The 20753-nt window shown below is 45.2% G+C and overlaps 1 protein-coding gene and 1 pseudogene across 1 annotated transcript in view; both read left to right on the top strand.

The window, feature by feature from the left end:
- The window catches only part of LOC124552289, a 151132-nt gene that overhangs the window by 87547 nt on the left and 42832 nt on the right, over positions 1-20753 (top strand). The window contains exons 2-5 of the mRNA XM_047126566.1: positions 6912-7034; positions 7578-7697; positions 15852-16012; positions 18249-18441. Coding sequence (XP_046982522.1) covers positions 6912-7034; positions 7578-7697; positions 15852-16012; positions 18249-18441 — 597 coding nt within the window. The remainder of the gene's footprint in view (positions 1-6911; positions 7035-7577; positions 7698-15851; positions 16013-18248; positions 18442-20753) is intronic.
- LOC124552833 lies at positions 18616-18733 on the top strand (annotated as a pseudogene).

Here is a 20753-nt window from a genome sequence, read left to right as displayed (position 1 = left end):
GGCGGACCAGTCACTATAAAAGGGGCCGTGGAGTACGGTGTTGTCTTTGGAGAAGCGGAAACAGCAAAGTGGGTCGGTCAGATCACAGTGACTTAAAATATGGACTAGTTGTTGGATGTCACCCTAGTAGAAAATAAAGCAGGGACATTTCGACCCTCCTAAGGCTACCCTATTGGACTGTTGCTGATGCGACTGTGAAGCGGAAACGCGAAGGAACGAACACTGGTGAACCAAGAGCAGGAAGACGTCTTGTAGTGACGAAGAGGGACGGTCGAGCATTTCGGAGGATGATCGTAAAAGTCGCTTGAATTCAGCGGAATGATGGGTCGTGAGTTCCAAAGTGCGACCAGCAGTCCAGCTAACACAGTCACTATCTGTAGGGAGTGAAAAAGAGTGGGATAAAATGGTCGAACAGCTTCTCATACGCTGAGTTGACAAAAGTCAATGGGATACGTCCTAATATCGTGTCGGACCTCCTCTTGCTTGGCGTAGCGGAGCAGCCCGACATGCCCTGAACTCAAGTCACTGGACGTCTCCTGCAGAAATACCGATTCATGTCACCTCTAGAGATCTCCATTGTCGCGAAAGTGTTCCCGCACAGGATTCTGTGCACAAACTGGCCTCTCGATTATGACCCATAAATGTTCGATGGGATTCATGGCGGGCGGTCTGGATGGGCAAACCATTCCATCGAATTGTCCAGGATGTTCTCCAAATTCATCGCGAACTATTGTGGTCCGGTGACATGACGCATTGTCACCCATCTACATCCACATCTACGTGATAACTCTGCTATTCACAATAAAGTGCCTGGCAGAGCGTTCAGTGAACCACCTTCAAGCTGTCTCTCTACCGTTCCACTCTCGAACGGCGCGCGGGGAAAACGAGCACTTAAATGTTTCTGTACGAGCCCTGATTTCTCTTATTTTATCGTGATGATGATTTCTCCCTATGTAGGTGGGTGCCAACACAACGCTTTCGCAATCGGAGGAGAAAATTGGTGATTGAAATTTCGTGAGAAGATCCTGTCCCAACGAAAAACGCTTTTGTTTTGATGATTACCACTCCAATTCATGTATCATGCCAGTGGCATTATCTCCCCTGTTTCGCGATAATGCAAAATGAGCTGCCCTTCTTTGAACTTTTTCGATGTCATCCGTATGTCTACATCTACATCTACATCTACATTTATACCCCGCAAGCCACCCAACGGTGTGTGGCGGAGGGCACTTTACGTGCCACTGTCATTACCTCCCTTTCCTGTTCCAGTGGCGTATGGTTCGCGGGAAGAACGACTGTCTGAAAGCCTCCGTGCGCGCTCTAATCTCTCTAATTTTACATTCGTGATCTCCTCGGGAGGTATAAGTAGGGGGAAGCAATATATTCGATACCTCATCCAGAAACGCACCCTCTCGAAACCTGACGAGCAAGCTACACCGCGATGCAGAGCGCCTCTCTTGCAGAGTCTGCCACTTGAGTTTGTTAATCTCCGTAACGCTATCACGGTTACCAAATAACCCTGTGACGAAACGCGCCGCTCTTCTTTGGATCTTCTCTATCTCCTCCGTCAACCCGATCTGGTACGGATCCCACACTGATGAGCAATACTCAAGTATAGGTCGAACGAGTGTTTTGTAAGCCACCTCCTTTGTTGATGGACTACATTTTCTAAGGACTCTCCCAATGAATCTCAACCTGGTACCCGCCTTACCAACAATTAATTTTATATGATCATTCCACTTCAAATCGTTCCGCACGCATACTCCCAGATATTTTACAGAAGTAACTGCTACCAGTGTTTGTTCCGCTATCATATAATCATACAATAAAGGATCCTTCTTTCTATGTATTCGCAATACATTACATTTGTCTATGTTAAGGGTCAGTTGCCACTCCCTGCACCAAGTGCCTATCCGCTGCAGATCTTCCTGCATTTCGCTACAATTTTCTAATGCTGCAACTTCTCTGTATACTACAGCATCATCTGCGAAAAGCCGCATGGAACTTCCGACACTATCTACTAGGTCATTTATATATATTGTGAAAAGCAATGGTCCCATAACACTCCCCTGTGGCACGCAAGTGGTTACTTTAACGTCTGTAGACGTCTCTCCATTGATAACAACATGCTGTGTTCTGTTTGCTAAAAACTCTTCAATCCAGCCACACAGCTGGTCTGATATTCCGTAGGCTCTTACTTTGTTTATCAGGCGACAGTGCGGAACTGTATCGAACGCCTTCCGGAAGTCAAGAAAAATAGCATCTACCTGGGAGCCTGTATCTAATATTTTCTGGGTCTCATGAACAATAAAGCGAGTTGGGTCTCACACGATCGCTGTTTCCGGAATCCATGTTGATTCCTACAGAGTAGACTCTGGGTTTCGAAAAACGACAAAAAACATGTTCTAAAATTCTACAACAGATCGACGTCAGAGATATAGGTCTATAGTTTTGCGCATCTGCTCGACGACCCTTCTTGAAGACTGACGCGGATCCCACACCGCACAGCAATACTCCAGAATCGGGCGGACAAGCATGCTGTACGCAGTCTCTTTAGTAGACCTGTTGCACCTTCTAAGTGTTCTGCCAATGAATCTCTGTCTTTGATTTGCTTTAGCCACAACATTATTTATGTGATCGTTCCAACTTACGTTACTTGTAATTTCAAAATTTTAAACATAGCTGAAGCAGCAACTGTTGAAAATCTTCACTGTGCATAATAACAGCCAAACAGTTGCAGGATAAAGATTTATTGAAATCCTTGACCATGGTTTCGGTACAGTTAAATACACCTTCATCAGAAGCAAAAATACCCCCGAACAGGGAAACACCTTCATTATCAAAAAACTTTACAACATAACTGAGATAAAAGAAAGAAAAACAAACCCTCATAGCTTTAAGTACCATGAAAATTAGCGAATTATTACAAGCACAAAAACTTTTAGTCACTTGCTACAGTCACATCCCGCAGTGCAGGTGCATAAAACAGTCGTCGTCCGTAGATAAAATTAAAATATCACCTCCAACTGTACAGCATGTTTATGAAGAGATGGTCGATGCGAACACGGCATACTGTCAGTACTTAGCCTGTGAACTGGCATGAATAGGGTGTGGAAGCACTAGGGCAGACAGTTTCACCGAGAGAGGGCACCTGTGGTATGCGCGAGACACTCGCACACATTAAAAACCTGGAAACATACACATGAGCGTCAAAATTTTAAAGGTTGTGCTAATTCAAACCAATGAACATGACTAGAGAACTTGTTAGTGCTATGAATTTGTATGATATTGAATCCTCATTGATCCTAAACAATCTGAAGATCGCCTTGGAAATAAATTTGGCGAAGAAGCCCCGTCTAAAGGAACAATTTGTAATTGGTACCGCGTATTCAAAAGAGATCGTCTGTTTCATTGGGTTTACTTACATTGTTGGACGTGAGAAAACTCTAGTGTTGATGGATTCGACATAAACTGCCTTCCGATCAAAAACAACTGCGCATTGATTGGTGCAGCAAAACTCTGGAAAGATTTCAAGGGAGCATTTCGGATTCTGTCTCGTATATCATTACTAGTAATGACCCTTGGAATCACTGTTACGAACCTGAAAAGGAAAAGTCAGTCAGCTCAGTTGGTCTTTCGAACAGAATCTGTTACTATAGCATTAGAAGACAGACACTCCGGTACTGTGGATTGGTACACAGATGTCTGTTTACTCCAAAACTTTTGAAAAAGTAAGAGAAAAAGTAGTAATTTTCCATCATGACGACGCACCGACGCATGTAGCAGAAGTAGCAACTGAGTATATGGATGTGCTTGAGGTCAATACCATGGACCCCCACCATAGAATCCCGCAACAGCACCTTATGATTTGTTTTAGTTTCCAAACATTAAAGATGATGTGCGTGGAATCACTTTTTGATCATCACATGAAGGAGTGGAACATTATTAGGGGGAAAAAAAAACAAACAGACCTTGGCCTCTGTTATGTCTCAGTCAGAGCGACATCATTGCTTTAATACATTAAATGTATTCGCTGTTGCTAATATGCATAACCATCAGCTATATAATGGAATGACGAGAATGAACATTTGTGTCGGGCCGGGAATCGAACCCGTAGCTCTCGCTAATCCCGAGCGGCCGCCTTACCATATGGCTACTCGATCACGACTCACGGCCAGACCCAACCTTCCATAATGCCGTCCACCACGAAATGCTGGTGTGACTTCTGGTCCGGCACAAATTTTCATTGTCGTCATTCGATTATGCAGCTGATGGTCATCCATATTCGCGACTGCGAATACATTTAATGTATTTCATAACGACTGTACTTGCCACAGTGGTTGTTCCTTTGGACATTCATTCATGTCCGCAGTAACTTTTCATCGTAATTCGGAGAAACACAAGCCCTGTAATATCGGATCATTGCTTTCAGAACTGGATTCATCGAATACAAAAATGTATTGATTTTAAAGGAAACATTCTGAAAAACAAAAATAATTTAATTTTTAAAAAACTTATCTTTGTTTGATTTTCCAAAAAATTTTAGTTTCGTTGCTATCGCAGTATTGTATAGCCTATCCTGATATCCTCTCGCGGTTACTAGGACCTCACTACTATCAAAGTAGGTTACTATCAAGCAGGATTTCGCCATCTTGACAAATAAGCGCGAAACGCCAATATTATCCTTCTGCCTGCAACTGATGATCCTCTATGTGGACAATGCCTCGGCAGTGTCAGCGGACTGGGAAAATTAGTTTAGTGCTATTAATTAAAACTGACGACTTACTAATTAATTGACCGATCAGTCTCTGTTTAGTATCAATTTACTAGATATTTTATTGGGGTTTCGAATCGGTGATCAGAATTAAAAGATTAATTTTATTTCTCTCTCTTCCTTTGTGCCGGCCGCTGTGGACGAGCGGTTCTAGGCGCTTCAGTCAAAAACCGAGCTGCTGCTACTGTCGCAGGTTCGAATCCTACTTCGGCCACCGAGCGAGGTGGCGCAGTGGTTAGCACACTGGACTCGCATTCGGGAGGACGACGGTTCAATCCCGTCTCCGGCCATCCTGATTTAGGTTTTCCGTGATTTCCCTAAATCGTTTCAGGCGAATGCCGAGATGGTTCCTTTGAAAGGGCACGGCCGATATCCTTCCCAATCCTTCCCTAACCCGAGCTTGCGCTCCGTCTCTAATGACCTCGTTGTCGACGGGACTAACTAACTAACTAACTAACTAACTACTTCGGGCATGGATGTGTGTGATGTCCTTACGTTTAAGTACACTACTGGCCATTAAAATTGCTACATCACGAAGTTGACATGCTACAGCCGCGAAGTCTAGTCGACAGGAAGAAGATGCTATGATATGCAAATGATTAGCTTTTCTGAGCATTCACACAAGGTTGGCGCCGGTGGCGACACCTACAACGTGCTGACATGAGGAAAGTTTCCAACCGATTTCTCATACACAAGCAGCAGTTGACCGGCATTGCCTGGTGAAACGTTGTTCTGATGCCTCGTGTAAGGATTATAAATGCGTACCATCACGTTTCCGACTTTGATAAAGGTCGGATTGTAACCTATAGCGATTGCGGTTTATCGTATCGCGACCTTGCTGATCGCGTTGGTCGAGATCCAATGACTGTTAGCAGAATATGGAATCGGTGTGTTCATGAGGGTAATACGGAACGCCATGCTGGATCGCAACGGCCTCGTATCACTAGTCGAGATGACAAGCATCTTATCCGCATGGCTGTAACGGATCGTGCAGCCACGTCTCGATCTCTGAGTCAACAGGTGGGGACGTTTGCAAGACAACAACCGTCTGCACGAACAGTTCGACGACGTTTGCAGCAGCATGGACTATCAGCTCGGAGACCACGGCTGCGGTTACCCTTGACGCTGCATCACAGACAGGAGCGCCTGCGATGGTGTACTCAACGACGAACCTGGGTGCACGAATGGCAAAACGTCATTTTTTCGGATGAATCCAAGTTCTGTTTACAGCATCGTGATGGTCGCATCCGTGTTTGTCGACATCGCGGTGAACGCACATTTGAAGCGTGTATTCGTCATCGCCAAACTGGCGTATCACCCGGCGTGATGGTATGGGTGCCATTGGTTACACGTCTCGGTCACCTCTTGTTCTCTTGGACGGCACTTTGAACAGTGGACGTTACATTTCAGATGTGTTACGACCCGTGGCTCTACCCTTCATTCGATCCATGCGAAATCCTACATTTCAGCACGATAATGCACGACCGCACGTTGCAGGTCCTGTACGGGCCTTTCTGGATACAGAAAATGTTCGACTGCTGCCCTGGCCAGCACATTCTCCAGATATCTCACAATTGAAAACGTCTGGTCAATGGTGGCCGAGCAACTGGCTCGTCACAATACGCCAGTCACTACTATTGATGAACTGTGGTATCGTGTTGAAGCTGCATGGGCAGCTGCACCTGTACGGGCCGTCCAAGCCCTGTCTGACTCCATGCCCAGGCGTATCAAGGCCGTTACTACGGCCAGAGGTGGTTGTTCTGGGTACTGATTTCTTAGGATCTATGCACCCAAATCGCGTGAAAATTTAATCACATGACAATTCTAGTATAATATATTTGTCCAATGAATAGCTGTTTATTATCTGCATTTCTTCTTGGTGTAGCAATTTTAATGGCCAGTAGAGTAGTTTTAAGTTTAGGTGACTGATGACCTCGGATGTTAAGTCCCATAATGCTCAGAGCCAATTGAACCATGTTCCTTTGTGGTGGGGTTTCGTCTGTGTAGACGCTGTGACCTCGCCACGTGCATTATGTGCTGTCACTGCGTCACAAGATGCCTACCGCACAGCTCCTGTTATTGTCTACGAGCCATGCTGTTTTTAATTGTAATCCCTATTTTTTTCTGGTCCTTTCAGCTGAAATGGCAGCACGTGGCCGGGGACTGCCGCATCCTGTCGGACATCTTGGCCGAGAAGGACAACAAGTCTCCCTGGCTGCTGTTCAAGTTTCTGGACGCTCTGCTGCGCGGCTACGGACAGGTACGCCCGGATTACGGAACGCGTTGCATGCTCACGAAATGCGACGATTTTGAATTATGGAAAAATCAAAACCGATTCCGCGGAAACAAAAAAAAAAAAAAAAAAAAAAGACCTGTGAAATGCGCCCGCCCGCAGACAACGCTGGCCAGCTTGATGCCCTATCCCTTGACTTCAGGAAGACGTTCGTTATAGTTGTAAAGTTTCTAGCTTATTTTTGGTATGCGATGAAACTTCACATCTGCAGGCTGGATATGTTTGAAACAGAAGTCTTGAGTAGTCGATATGTTACACCACAGAGCACACTCCTTCACGAAAGAAGACGAAGTAAATATTCCTGAATTCCAATCAGGAACAGCTGCCAAGGTGAGGAACATAGAAGTAGGTATCCTCGGAGTAACGAAGCAGCTTAAATCACTTAATAAAGGCGAGGCCTCCGGTCCAGATTGTATACCAGTCAGGTTTGTCTCAGAGTATGCCTTAATATTCCTCCCATCCTTTTACTGCACTGGCTGCATCAGTAGTGGTGTCTCGTTTGTGCTGCAGGTGCTGTTCTGCAACAACCCGCTGACTGGCGCGCTGCTGTTGGCAGCCCTGGCGGTCGCTGATTGGACGGTGTGCCTCTGGGGGCTGCTGGCAGCTGCCACGGGGCTCCTCGTGTCCGTCGTGAGTAGCAAGGCCGCCATTAACCTAGCACTGTGCACGCGAGTAGCACCCTCGTGTCTGTGACAGTCGTTATGTGGAGAAAGGGCTCGGACTCACAAGGTAGGCAGTTACACTGAAATCTTTTGACTGTCGTATCCACAATGCCACCGATCCTGTTGTCGTGCAGTAGTCATGTATGAATTGTCCAAACTCTCTATCATCTCATCCCCCTGTATGTCTTCACGCTTACCTTTGCCCAGACCATTTCAGCTATCACTGCTGTTAAATTTTATTCCATCCCCTTCGATGCATTCCGTACCTCTTTTCTTGCACATTTGTTTATCCTCACTCACAAACATCCCTAACAAGTTACTCAACTTTACTCCACTTCTCGAATTTCACATAGAACCTGTATGACGTTTTACAAAGCATTATTTAACAACCCACACTTCCACACCCATTAATTCACTATCTAATTTAGTCTTCACATGCTTATACAACCCACTATTAACATCCTCTTCTTGAAGGATAAGTTCTTTATCTCAACCTCACCTCCAGTCTTTAGCGTCCAGCTTTCTTATCAGTTAACAGCCACAACAAACACTACCACACAAACCATCTGAATTTGTTTCTAAATCATCAGTCAGCCAGTGACTGTGTGTATCTCACCCTCCATGGCTTCGTCTCCTGTACTAACCTCTTCAAATCAAGTAATAGTTGCATTGAGCGTCCTCAATTATTTCTTGGACATTTTCCGAACTTTCCCTTCCTATACAATATTATCCTCTACAGCTTCTCCTAATAACATACAAGTTATTTCTTTATACTCTTTCTGAATCTTCTTCTAGTCAGTGTTTTCCATACATTTCTTTCCCTGTTGACTCTGCAGAGAAACTTCTCACTCATTATCTTATCAGCCGCACGGTCTAGGGCGCGTTGTCATGGTCAACGCGGCTGCCCCCGTCAGAGGTTCGAGTCCTCCCTCGGGCATGGCTGTGTGTGTGTGTGTGTTGTCCTTAGTGTGTTAGGTTAAGTAGTGCGTAAGATTAGGGACCGATGACCACAGCAGTTTGGTCCCATAAGATCTTATGACAAATTTCCAAATTTTTATCTTATCAGTCCACTTTTCAACACACTTCTATTGCACCACATGTGTGTCACTTCGATTCTCTTCTTTTCCAGTCTTTTCTGCACAAATTGTGGTTCATTTCTACACAATGCTGTGTGCAATACACATGTTCTCAAAAATGATTTTTTAAAGTAAATGCCTATGCTTCATACTAGTACACTTCTTTTACAGAGAAATACTGTTTTGGCCTGTTCTAGTCTTCTTCCTATACCTCGTTAACTACGTCGATCATAAACAATTTTGCTTAGAATATAGGAGAATACCTTCACTTTGTCTGTTATCTCAAATTCCAATTTTAAGTTTATTGCGAAACTCATTTCTATACTCCCGGCAGCTAGCACTTTATATGCTAATGCTGTATCAGGAGCTGACTATTGTCTGCCATCGTCATGCCATGTTGCACTAACAGGTAACTAATATTAATCAAGAGATAATACTCACAAGTCAGTGGCACATCACAGTGGAAAAGTAGTCATTTAGATAAATTTCATCAGATAAAAATCGAATTTTAATGTTTTTTAAGCTATTTATTTGTTTTAGCAGTATCATATGTGTTATATTGGTTCGCTTCTGTTGTGGTAGAATGACATAAAAGATGTGTCTAAAAAGGTCAGTGATAAGCTGAAACAGAATTGTGTGTTGTGGGCAGTCAACAATAGTGAGTGAAGAATTGTGACATACTGCAATGAATGAATATCAAGTTTTGTTACTGCCTTGGAAAAATGGGTAGAGAGACTCATACGACGAGGGTGGACATGTGTGGAATGGAAGATTAGTGGAATTAGGACAGGATGTCTCAAGAGAATAGGAAATTGGTATAAGGGTGTTGGCAGACTCGTAAGGAGTATGTCAATGCCACCAGGCACATAGCTCTACATAAGTGTAAGATCAGTTACGGATTTGCGTTGTACCAATGGACTGGAAAGTCCACGTGCAAGGACACTGCAGGGTACCTGTGGCTGGGATCTGTCTTTTCAGTGATCCGTCGACTTAGGGGGTGAGAGCTGGTGCTGTATCTTGCAACCATCATGGTTGCAGCACAGTGACGTCTGCATCAAATTTTGAAGGAAGTTCAAAGACACTGAGAAACTGTAACAGGAGAAACATATGAATCATCCCCTTGAAAGATCATACTGGGCACTGCTCACCCTAGAGCACTGTAGTTGTACAATTGGTACCAGAGTACCATGTGAACCTTAACAGCGAGCTTTATTCGTGTCAGTGAAGTGGGGCATATGTAACAGCCAGTTGTAAGGACTGAGCACAGTGATGTTGGCCGACGAGGATACGTGACAGACTGGCTGAAAGAAGTGCTTGTTCGGACTTGCCCATTACCACACCTTGAAAGTAGTTGCCCAATTCGTTGGCATATCAATGCGCACTGTCCACCGTGTCTATAAGAAATGGTTTACCATTGACAACTATGTAACATGAGACAAGAATGGTGTTTGTAAAAAGATCATAACTGACAGTGAATGGAGACTATTGTCCTTGACAGCATTTGTGGCTACTGGGCCAGGGAGGGCAGTAGATAGCTGCTCCGCTAGCCTGTCAGCGCTCAGACTCTTCCCACATGTTATGTCCCGCAATATTTGAGTGTTCTATTGTGTTTTACGTGCTCGAAACTGCGACTGACTGATTTCTGTGGTATTCTGTGTGGTCTGTGAGATTTCCCATAATGACTGAAACACCTAGAAGGTGCCAAATGTTTCAAAAACAGGCAAGGGATCTTATTTTTCAAGTGTACTAGTTCTTCAAATGTGAGGTATGTCCAGGAAGAGGAGATTAGAATTTAACATCCCATCAACAACGAAGTCATATGAGACGGAGCACGAGCTCGGATTAGGGAAGGAAGGGGAAGGAAATCGGCCGTGCGCTTTCAGAGGAACCATCCCAGCATTTTCCTGAAGCAATTTAGGGAAATTATGGAAAACATAAATCAGGATGGCTGGACGTGGGCTTGAACCATCGTCCTCCGAAATGCGCAACCAGTGTGCCAACCACGATGATACCTCACTCGGGGGCAGATTCAGGCAAGCCAGTCTGCAACGTTGCCAAGATGCAGGAACGTAATGTAGTTGGTGTCTATGCACTTTCAGCCGAGTTGACAATGCAACATTCCTTGTGAGCTGCGCGGCCAGAGGCCGTTAACGCTGTCTCCAACGCATTGTCATCAACAGTCGATTTCAAACCCGACAGGAATCGCTGCTATTAGTGACTGCAGGTTTATATCAGTTTTCGAGTGAACATTAGGAAGGGAAGGCCGGCCGCGCTGGCCGAGCGGTTCTAGGCGCTTCAGTCCGGAACTGCGCGACTGCAACGGTCACAGATTTGCATCCTGCCTCGGGCATGGATGTGTGTGATGTCGTTAGATTAGTTAGGTTTAAGTAGTTCTGAGTTCTAGGGGACTGAAGACCCATAGTGCTCAGAGCCATTTGAACCATTTTTGGGAAGGGATGTACATGCAGTGCACAGTTGGAGACGGGTACCTCTCATAGGCCATCCCAAGCTACACATTGTCAGTGGGCCAAACAGTACAAAAACGTGACAGTAGGCTCACAGGATGCGAGTAGCGTTGTCCAATGAGTCGCGATTTTTCCTTATTTCGAATGTTGCAAGTTGATGTCCACCGACGGCATTCAACGTTGCTCTGTATGAATAGTGTAGTCGAGACCGAATGTGGTTCAACGGCATTTTGCATATTTTTGTACCATGGATTAAACCGCTCATTCATGCATCCAAGAACATGAAACAGGTTGTTTGTTTGGATATGTGCAGTGACCAACTCTTTCCTGTTCTTCTACGTCTTCATGGTGAGAATACTGTGGACACACCCATATTCCAAGATGACAACAACCATGTTCACACTGCTGCAAGGGTACATTCCTGGCGTGTGAACCCTTTGGCATCTTTTTACACCTTGACTGGCACACTAAATCCCTCCATCTTAACCACATAAAAACATCTGGGACTATGTTCCAAAGCAGCAGTCAACATCCTCCCGGAGTGTTAGCTCTGTGGAATCTAACCATGAGTGAATGTCTTCAGGTGGATATGGCCTACCTGAAGAACCTAGTGGACTTTTGTTCTCGCCTTATTAAGACCCATTAGGTAAGCCAGTGGTGATGTTACGTAGTGTGTTGCCTCCTGGGGTCTGGGTTGCTTTCTTTGCATTGATATATCAGTACAATATGCAGATGATATTTACATTGCATACTGCATCTGGGCATCTAGTTTTAGTTATTCTGTGATGCCATAAATCGCTCGATGCAAATGCTGGGATGGTTCCACTGAAAGAGCACAGCTAATTTCCTTCTCCATCTTATAAACAATGACAACTCGTACTCCATCTCTCATGATCTCGATGTCGATGGGGTGTTAAAGCCTACTCTTCCTTTTCTTCTTCCTGAAATTGCTTAGCAAATGAAGAATAGTAAATAACAGGAACTGCTAGGTAGATTTTGAATTTCGCTATTACTTCTCGATCATTAAACAGTTGTATTGAAATTTGGTTTCCTTAAATTTGGATACCCACCTGGCAGTTCAGAAACAGTGATGAAGTCTGTTAGGTTACTGTGTTAGATTCCTGAATTTCAGGAAGTGCCATCACAAAATCTGGGACATCAATAGCATAAGTTCATTGAAACTTAGTTTTACTAGCCACAATATATGCTAAGCAGATACCTTTCAATTTGGTTTCATCGTCATTAGAAGGGGAGGGATACTAACGCACCGTGTTTTCTGGTCGTGTTACACCTTCAGTGTTGGCAAGCTCTAAATAACTTTGAGACCATATGGACCATATTGTGCCTGGGAGCCCAAGTCATTTTGGGAACACACTATGTTTTTTCTCTGACCATCGACATCACTCCTCACTGGGCAAAGGCTTTAAAAAGGCTCGTCTGAGCCAACATTATTATTTGGTTGAGTTTCCCGAGTGGTGTGCCGATTTGTTAGCATGCTGGCTTCTGCAGCATATGGCAGCAGTCTTCCCGACGTGAAAGGGTGAGGCGGTTACCTCTAAATTTCTCGTCCCAGACTCAACTCCGCAGCATATCTCTCTGAATCTCTGTCTCACGAGGTCGTCCTCAGCTTTTCCTTAAATGCTGATGGCGTTCACCTTGTGGAAGACTGCATAGTCTTATTACCAACTTCGAGTGTGTACACTATACTGTATTAAATCTAGAGTAAAACATATGACCTCTCTTTATGGATGAAATTTTCTGCATCTTTGTGCCGGCCGCGGTGGCCGTGCGGTTCTAGGCGCTCCAGTCCGGAGCCGCGCTGGTGCTACGGTCGCAGGTTCGAATCCTGTCTCGGGCATGGGTGTGTGTGATGTCCTTAGGTTAGTTAGGTTTAAGTAGTTCTAAGTTCTAGGGGACTAATGACCACAGCAGTTGAGTCCCATAGTGCTCAGAGCCATTTGAACCAACCACTGATGACCTCAGATGTTAAGTCCCATAGTGCTCAGAGACATTTGAAGCATTTTTGTCCGGAACACTTCATGCCAACTACCCTGTTTTTTCATTTCTGCAAACGCCAGCCACCTAGCAGTTGTACTCTAAATGTTGCAGTTTCTGTTAGTAGCGTGGAGCGCCGATTGCGTCAACATTTCCATCCCGCACGTCTCTGCCAACCGCAAAAACCGACGTTGTCATTCATATTTTTGTATATCATTTTCAGCCAACTGGTTTTGAAGAATGCCTACGTGAAGTATCAGCACAGCAGCTGCGTAAAAAATTGCATCTTCGTTTACGATTGGGATTTGGAGTTTTCAAGCAGAGATATGTATATCGATGACTCTGACCATTTTAAATAAATTACATTGACTTCATTCTGTAAACATGAAGTAGAAGTTTATAGTATTGGTTAAAATCAGTCTTGGTTGCAATTTTTATTTTTTTATTTTTCAACGACGTGTTTCGCCTTATTTAGGCATCTTCAGGTTATCTTTTCTAGATGGACGCGAAAGGCACCAAGATCTGCATAACGCGTTCCCGTTCACAGGACTCCTGCGAAACGCGTCGTTGAAAAATGAAAAAAAACTAAAAATTGCAACCAAGACTGTTTTTAACCAGTACTGTTAAGCACTGGTTTGCTGTATGCCACATATGGATTGGAAGAATTTCTATAGAAGTTTGTACCTCAAATAGTTTGTAGTGCATCTCCTTTCATGTTCAGTAACGATACATAAGAAGAGAAAACAGCCTCAAGTGAAAGACCCCAGAAAGCTGGATAATATGAATTCGGTTTGCCATCATTATTAAGCAGGCCGAGAGTATTGGTCACTTTTTGGAAAGATGAGATTTCGCACACAGTGTTAGATCAGTTCTTCAGCAAATATCAGTAGCAGCATTTTGTGATACTTTATTGCGGCTTTATGAGTGCTGCCGATTATGCACTACAGGCAGTGTAGATGAGTATGGATGTGAATAAAATTAATTTTTGTATCTTCTGTTTTCTTTGCCTTGTGACAAGTTTCAACAAACTTTTTTTGTGCACCTTGTAACTACACTCATAGCTAGTGAATATATAGTGTAATTTAATCACATGATTTGTAAGTACTGATTACTGTAGCGTCTATGACCAAGAGACTGAACCTATCTTCAACGAATCACATCATAAATTTTAAGTATCGATGTCAATCTGAACGCCATTTTCTGTTAACATCTGTACTGCTCTCGTTAGCCAATAGTGAAATAGTAGTACCGATATCTTCTGAATGACATTGCCGACTTTCTGCTTAGTGCGTGTATCTTTCCATCTTCTCAGTGCCACTATAGTTGTGTTTCTGTACTGTGAGCTTCAGGTGCTTCGATTCCATCTCGTCTCTTCATATTGACCAATCCATATGTGTTAAGGCAATCCAGACTGCCTCTCTTCTGGCCCCAGTGACGGAAGGTGTCAAGATGACTAAGCATTTGTCTCTGAATCACCATGCTAACGCTTCTGTCCGCAATTCACCATGGCATTCTGACTGAAAAAAGAGAAAGAGAGAAGTGGGGTGTTTGACTGGGATGCTAAAAGATGCAACCTGTGCCTACAGCATCGTGAGTATATCACATTCATGTTGTTGTTGTTGTTGTCTTCAGTCCTGAGACTGGTTTGATGCAGCTCTCCATGCTACTCTATCCTGTGCAAGCTTCATCTTCCAGTACTTACTGCAACCTACATCCTTCTGAATCTGCTTAGTGTATTCATCTTTTGGTCCCCCTCTACGATTTTTACCCTCCACGCTGCCCTCCAATGCTAAATGTGTGATCCCTTGATGCCTCAGAACATGTCCTACCAAACGGTCCCTTCTTCTTGTCAAGTTGTACCACAAACTCCTCTTCTCCCCAATTTTATTCTGTACCTCCTCATTAGTTATGTGATCTACCCATCTACTCTTCAGCATTCTTCTGTAGCACCACATTTCGAAAGCTTCTATTCTCTTCTTGTCCAAACTAGTTATCGTCCATGTTTCACTTCCATACATGGCTACACTCCATACAAATACTTTCAGAAACGACTTCCTGACACATAAATCTATACTCGATGTTAACAAATTTCTCTTCTTCAGAAACGCTTTCCTTGCCATTGCCAGTCTACATTTTATATCCTCTCTACTTCGACCATCATCAGTTACTTTGCTCCCCAAATAGCAAAACTCCTTTACTACTTTAAGTGTCTCATTTCCTAATCTAATTCCCTCAGCATCACCCGACTTAATTCGACTACATTCCATCATCCTCGATTTGATTTTGTTGATGTTCATCTTATATCCTCCTTTCAAGACACTGGCCATTCCGTTCAACTGCTCTTCCAAGTCCTTCGCTGTGTCTGACAGAAATCACATTCATAAGCAAAGCCAAATGAACCCGACGATCCACAGTCCGCCTCCCTTCTACCCTCCAATCCACCAGCAACCAGCAACCCATCCCACAGTCATGCTCGTCAGTTGGTGCCTGAGATGTGAGAGCACATTTACGTTGACCGTATTCACAGGTGGGGATTTGGGTTTGTATCCGGTGTGTCCAGTGTGTGTTTTCTGTTTTGTGACACAGGCCGCCCAGCAGGACATGGGCGCGGTGCGTGCGGGGGCGACCACGTTCAACTCGCTGCTGGTGGGCCTCGTTTCGGCCAGCGCGCTGCGGGGCATCTACGGGACGGCCCTGGAGGAGGACCCCAGGATCGCCGTCATCGTCGTCGCTGGTGCTGCCATTTGGTGAGTCTAACAACACCCTGCGAAGGAAAGATGCCGTGATTCCTGAAATTTTCCCGGTGTAAAGAGTATTCCATGAAGTTTTGGGACAGCAGCCGGATAACGTCCACTTGCTGTCACAATATTTCGGCTGACACCAATTTAGACACTTTCAGGTGAGTGGTTTGCTCCGGAGGTTGCTAGCTTTTTTTTCCCCTTTTTTGTGATTTCATGCCTCAGCTGAGGCGGGCCGGCAGCGGCCTACACACACCTCTCTTCGGCCAAAAGACACAACATAAATACGTGGAAGGCATAGAAAACGTAAAAAACATGGTTAAACACAAGATGACCACTGCACAAGAAATCAGAAGTCGTTCGACGGAAGACACTGTAATGAAGGGTGGCACCACTTGAAAACAGATGAAGACGTCCAGATGGAGACGCGAACGTAGGAGGAAACACTGTTGAAGACACTGTACACAAACGGAGGGACACTGACGTACGGAAAACACTGGCGATGATCATCGGCGAAGCACTCACGCTGACGAAGGGGGGGCGGGGGGGGGGGGGGGGGGGGAGACTTCCTCCAGGTCAAAGGGAGAGGTAGGAGGACGGGAGGGGGGGTTGAAGCCAGTGGGAGTAAGAAGGGAGAGAGGGGGGGGGGAGGAGTAAGAGGTTGCTAATTCATGTCGGTATCTTTATACTAAAAACAGGGGCGCTACATGAGTACCTCTGTCGAGTTAAGCGCTCTCTTCGATTACTGCTCCACCTACAGCCCGCTGGCGCAAGCGTAATGTGATTCTACATGAGCTCGTACGTCAAGATCATACGTAAATCTTTTTATTAATTACGTATTTTGACAGATCTGTCCTGTCATCATTGGATAATGTAATACGTTAACAAAAGTTCATGACCCTTAAAACAGCACGAGTCACACAACGATGTTGCGTCGTTTTACTGTAAAAGGTAGTCAGGAACATCAACATGTCAAACATAAAATCTCACAGATATAAAACATACACCATGTTGTCCTGATTGGTCAGAGCACTCGTTCACTTAACACCAGTATGGCGAATGAGTTAGTACGATATCGAACTAGCTCAGTCGCCATTGTGGTGGTAAGTAAACGAGTGCTCTGACCGATCAGGACAACATGGTGTATGTTTTATATCTGTGAGACCTGGCTTCGATTGCAGTCGCCGCTTCAGTTTATATACCGGGTGATCAAAAAGTGGGTATAAATTTGAAAACTTAATAAACCACGGAATAATATAGATAGAGAGGTAAAAATTGACACACATGCTGGGAATGACATGGGGTTTTATTAGAACCAAAACAAAAAACAAAGTATTGCTAGACGCGTGAAATATCTCTTGCGCGCGTCGTTCGGTGATGATCGTGTGTTCAGCCACGACTTTCGCCATGCTTGGCCTCCCAGGTCCTCAGACCTCAGTCTGTGCGATTATTGGCTTTGGGGTTACATGAAGTGTATCGTGATCGACCGACATCTCTAGGGATGCTGAAAAACAAAATCCAACGCTAATGCCTCACCACAACTCCGGACATGCTTCACAGTGCTGTTCACAACATTATTCCTCGACTACAGCTATTGTTGAGGAGTGATGGTGGACATACTGAGCATTTCCTGTAAAGAACATCATCTTTGCTTTGTCTTACTTTGTTATGCTAATTATTGCTATTCTGATCAGATGAAGCGCCACTATGTATTTTTTTTTGGCTCTAATAAAACCCCTTGTCATTCCAAGCATGTGTGTCAATTTGTACCTCTCTATCTACATTATTCCGTGATTTATTCAGTTTTCAAATTTATACTGACTTTTTCATCACCCGGTACATGAAATCACATATGTCTGAGATCAATTAAGTCTCTGAAATTGTGTAATTTCACGAGAATTTTTAGTTTTGCAACATATTGAACCTTTTGGTGATATAATTATTGTGCGTTGCTTTCCGATCTTGTATAACTGCGCGGTGCGAAGGTGTGCGAGTACTTGTTGGATTACTGCCGGCCGCGGTGGTCCCGCGGTTCTAGGCGCGCAGTCCGGGACCGCGCGACTGCTACGGTCGCAGGTTCGAATCCTGCCTCGGGCATGGATGTGTGTGATGTCCTTAGGTTGGTTAGGTTTAAGTAGTTCTAAGTTCTAGGGGACTAATGACCACAGCTGTTAAGTCCCATAGTGCTCAGAGCCATTTGAACCATTTGAACTTGTTGGACGCGCGGATCTGTGGGCTGTTGCAGTGCGCTGGTGGCCTCCGGGATGACGCGCCTGCTGTCGCACCTGGGCGGCGTGCCCAGCCTGGCGCTGCCCTTCGTGCTCACACAGGCCCTCATCTTCTTCTGCGTCGCCCACGCCAGCCTCATGGCGCCCGCCTCCGACAACGGCGGGCAGGTCGTGGCTGACGTCACGAGTCCAGCTGCCGCCATCACCCAGGTGCGTAAGACCACAAACTGATACGTACTGTGTCGTGCGAAAGTCGTTACCGTTCGGCAGCTGGAACGACACTAGCGCTCCAAGCGGTGAGAAAGCATACTATCACATGCATCGTAAGGATAATGTTTGTTCTTAATTATTATTATTATTTTTATCGTATGCATCAATTACAGTGGCAACGACCTTGCCGCAGTGGATACACCGGTTCCCGTGAGATCACCGAAGTTAAGCGCTGTTGGGCGTGGTCGGCACTTGGATGGGTGACCATCCAGGCCGACATGCGCTGTTGCCATTTTTCGGGGTGCACTCAGGCTCGTGATGCCAATTGAGGAGCTACTCGACCGAATAGTAGCGGCTTCGGTCAAGAATACCATCATAACGACCGTGAGAGCGGTGTGCTGACCCCACGCCCCTCCTATCCGCATCCTCCACTGAGGATGACACGGCGGCCGGTAGGCCACTCGTGGCCTGAAGACGGAGTGCTTTTATCAATTACAGTAATACACATTTAGCAAAACAAAGAAATATATATAAAAATGAACATGCGAAATTATATACAGTACACAGGTTTTAAAACGGCTCAGACTACAGTCGGATTTTGGTGGACTCGATACAGCGGAGTGCCTCATGGGATGCTTGATGGAGCTCCTCAGTGCGGCCAGGGAAGCGTCTGATTGGACATTCATTCACAATGTGGCTCATTGTTTGGGTGTCGCCACAGTCACGCACAGTGTCACTTGGAAGGCCCCCCTTGTGCATGTTGTATTTGCACCTACCCTCTTCAGTCCGATATCTGTTTAACTGCACCCACGCCTCCCTTGGTTGGTGGAAGCCTAGAACAGGAACTGTTGGACTGTCTACAAGCTCGTGGTTTCGGTTTCTTGTAGCTTGCCACTCACGTTTCCACTCTGCGTACTGGTCGAATCCTGTGGATAGTATTTGGACTCCCATTTCATATGCTGGTCTTCCAGATTTGAGGCGTTTCCTGGGTAGTGATAGCAAATGTTCATCAAGAAACTTGCTGACAGAGGTTGTAAAGAGCAGCCTTTTGACGGAGGTCTGGTGGAGAGATGTTTGAAAGCACTGGTAGCCAGCAAGTAGGTGTAGACCGGACTGTACCACTAATTACTCTCATAACTGAGTTCAGTAGGACGTCTACTTTCACTACGTGGGCGCTTCGTAGCCAATCTGGTGCACAGTATTCTGCTGCAGAGTATACCAGTGCAAGGGATGTTCCTCGGAGGACTGATGTGGTTGCTCCCCATGTACTGCCTGCAAGCTTTCTCACAAGGTTCACGCTTGTTTGTATGTTCTTGGCCAAGTTGGAAAGGTGTTTTTGTATGTTAAAGTTCTGTCCAGAGTGACTCCCAGGTGTTTTGGGCTTTCGTTGTATCTGACTGTGCCGAAAGGGCCGACCTGTGGACTGATCTTTGCTGATGAAAGGCGATAAGAGAGATTGAACAGGCTTACCTCGGTTTTAGAAACATTTGGTCTCAGTCGCCATGCTTGTTTTTAATCATTTTCCACTTAAATAAGGAAACACTTATACTTCTATGTTCCATTCGTTAATAAATTACCAATACACATGAAATGTTGTTAATTACATGTAAAAACCGCCGAACCACACTGATTGCGTAATATAAACTATACATTGGCCAAGCAGAACATTACAGTCGGTATGTCCACCATTCGCGTGGATAACAGCGGCGACGCGACATGACATGGAAGCAGTGGGGCCTTAGTTTGTTGGTGGAAAGAGTTGGCTCCACATCTGCACACACAGTTCACTTAATTACCGCAAATTATGGGGATGGGGTCGATGAGCTCTGACGCCACATTCAGTCACATCCCAGATGTATTCGATCGGGTTCAGATCTGCTGAATTGAGGGGACAAGCACATCAATTGGAACCCGCCACTGCGTTCCTCGAACAATTCCATCACACTCCTGTCCTTGTGACATGGCGCCTTATCTTGCTGATAAATGCCACTGCTGTCGAGAAACATGATCGTCATAAAGGGGTGTAACTGTTCTGCAACCGGTGTACGAAACTCCTTGGCCATCATGACGACATGCACGAGCTCCACTGGATCCATGGATGCCAACGTGAATGCTCTGCAGGTTATAATGGAGCCGCCGCAAGCTGGTCTCCCTCCTGCAATTCGGGAGGACGACGGTTCAATCCCGCGTCCGGTCATCCTGAATTAGGTTTTCCGTGACTTCCCTAAATCGCTCCAAGCAAATGCCGGGATGGTTCCTTTGAAAGGGCACGGCCAACTTCCTTCCCCGTCCTTCCCTAATCCGATGAGACC

This window comes from Schistocerca americana, chromosome 10, assembly GCF_021461395.2.
Source record: "Schistocerca americana isolate TAMUIC-IGC-003095 chromosome 10, iqSchAmer2.1, whole genome shotgun sequence".
NCBI lineage: Eukaryota > Metazoa > Arthropoda > Insecta > Orthoptera > Acrididae > Schistocerca > Schistocerca americana.
Note: the sequence above shows the minus strand (reverse complement) of the source record. Positions and strands in the feature narration are given on the sequence as shown.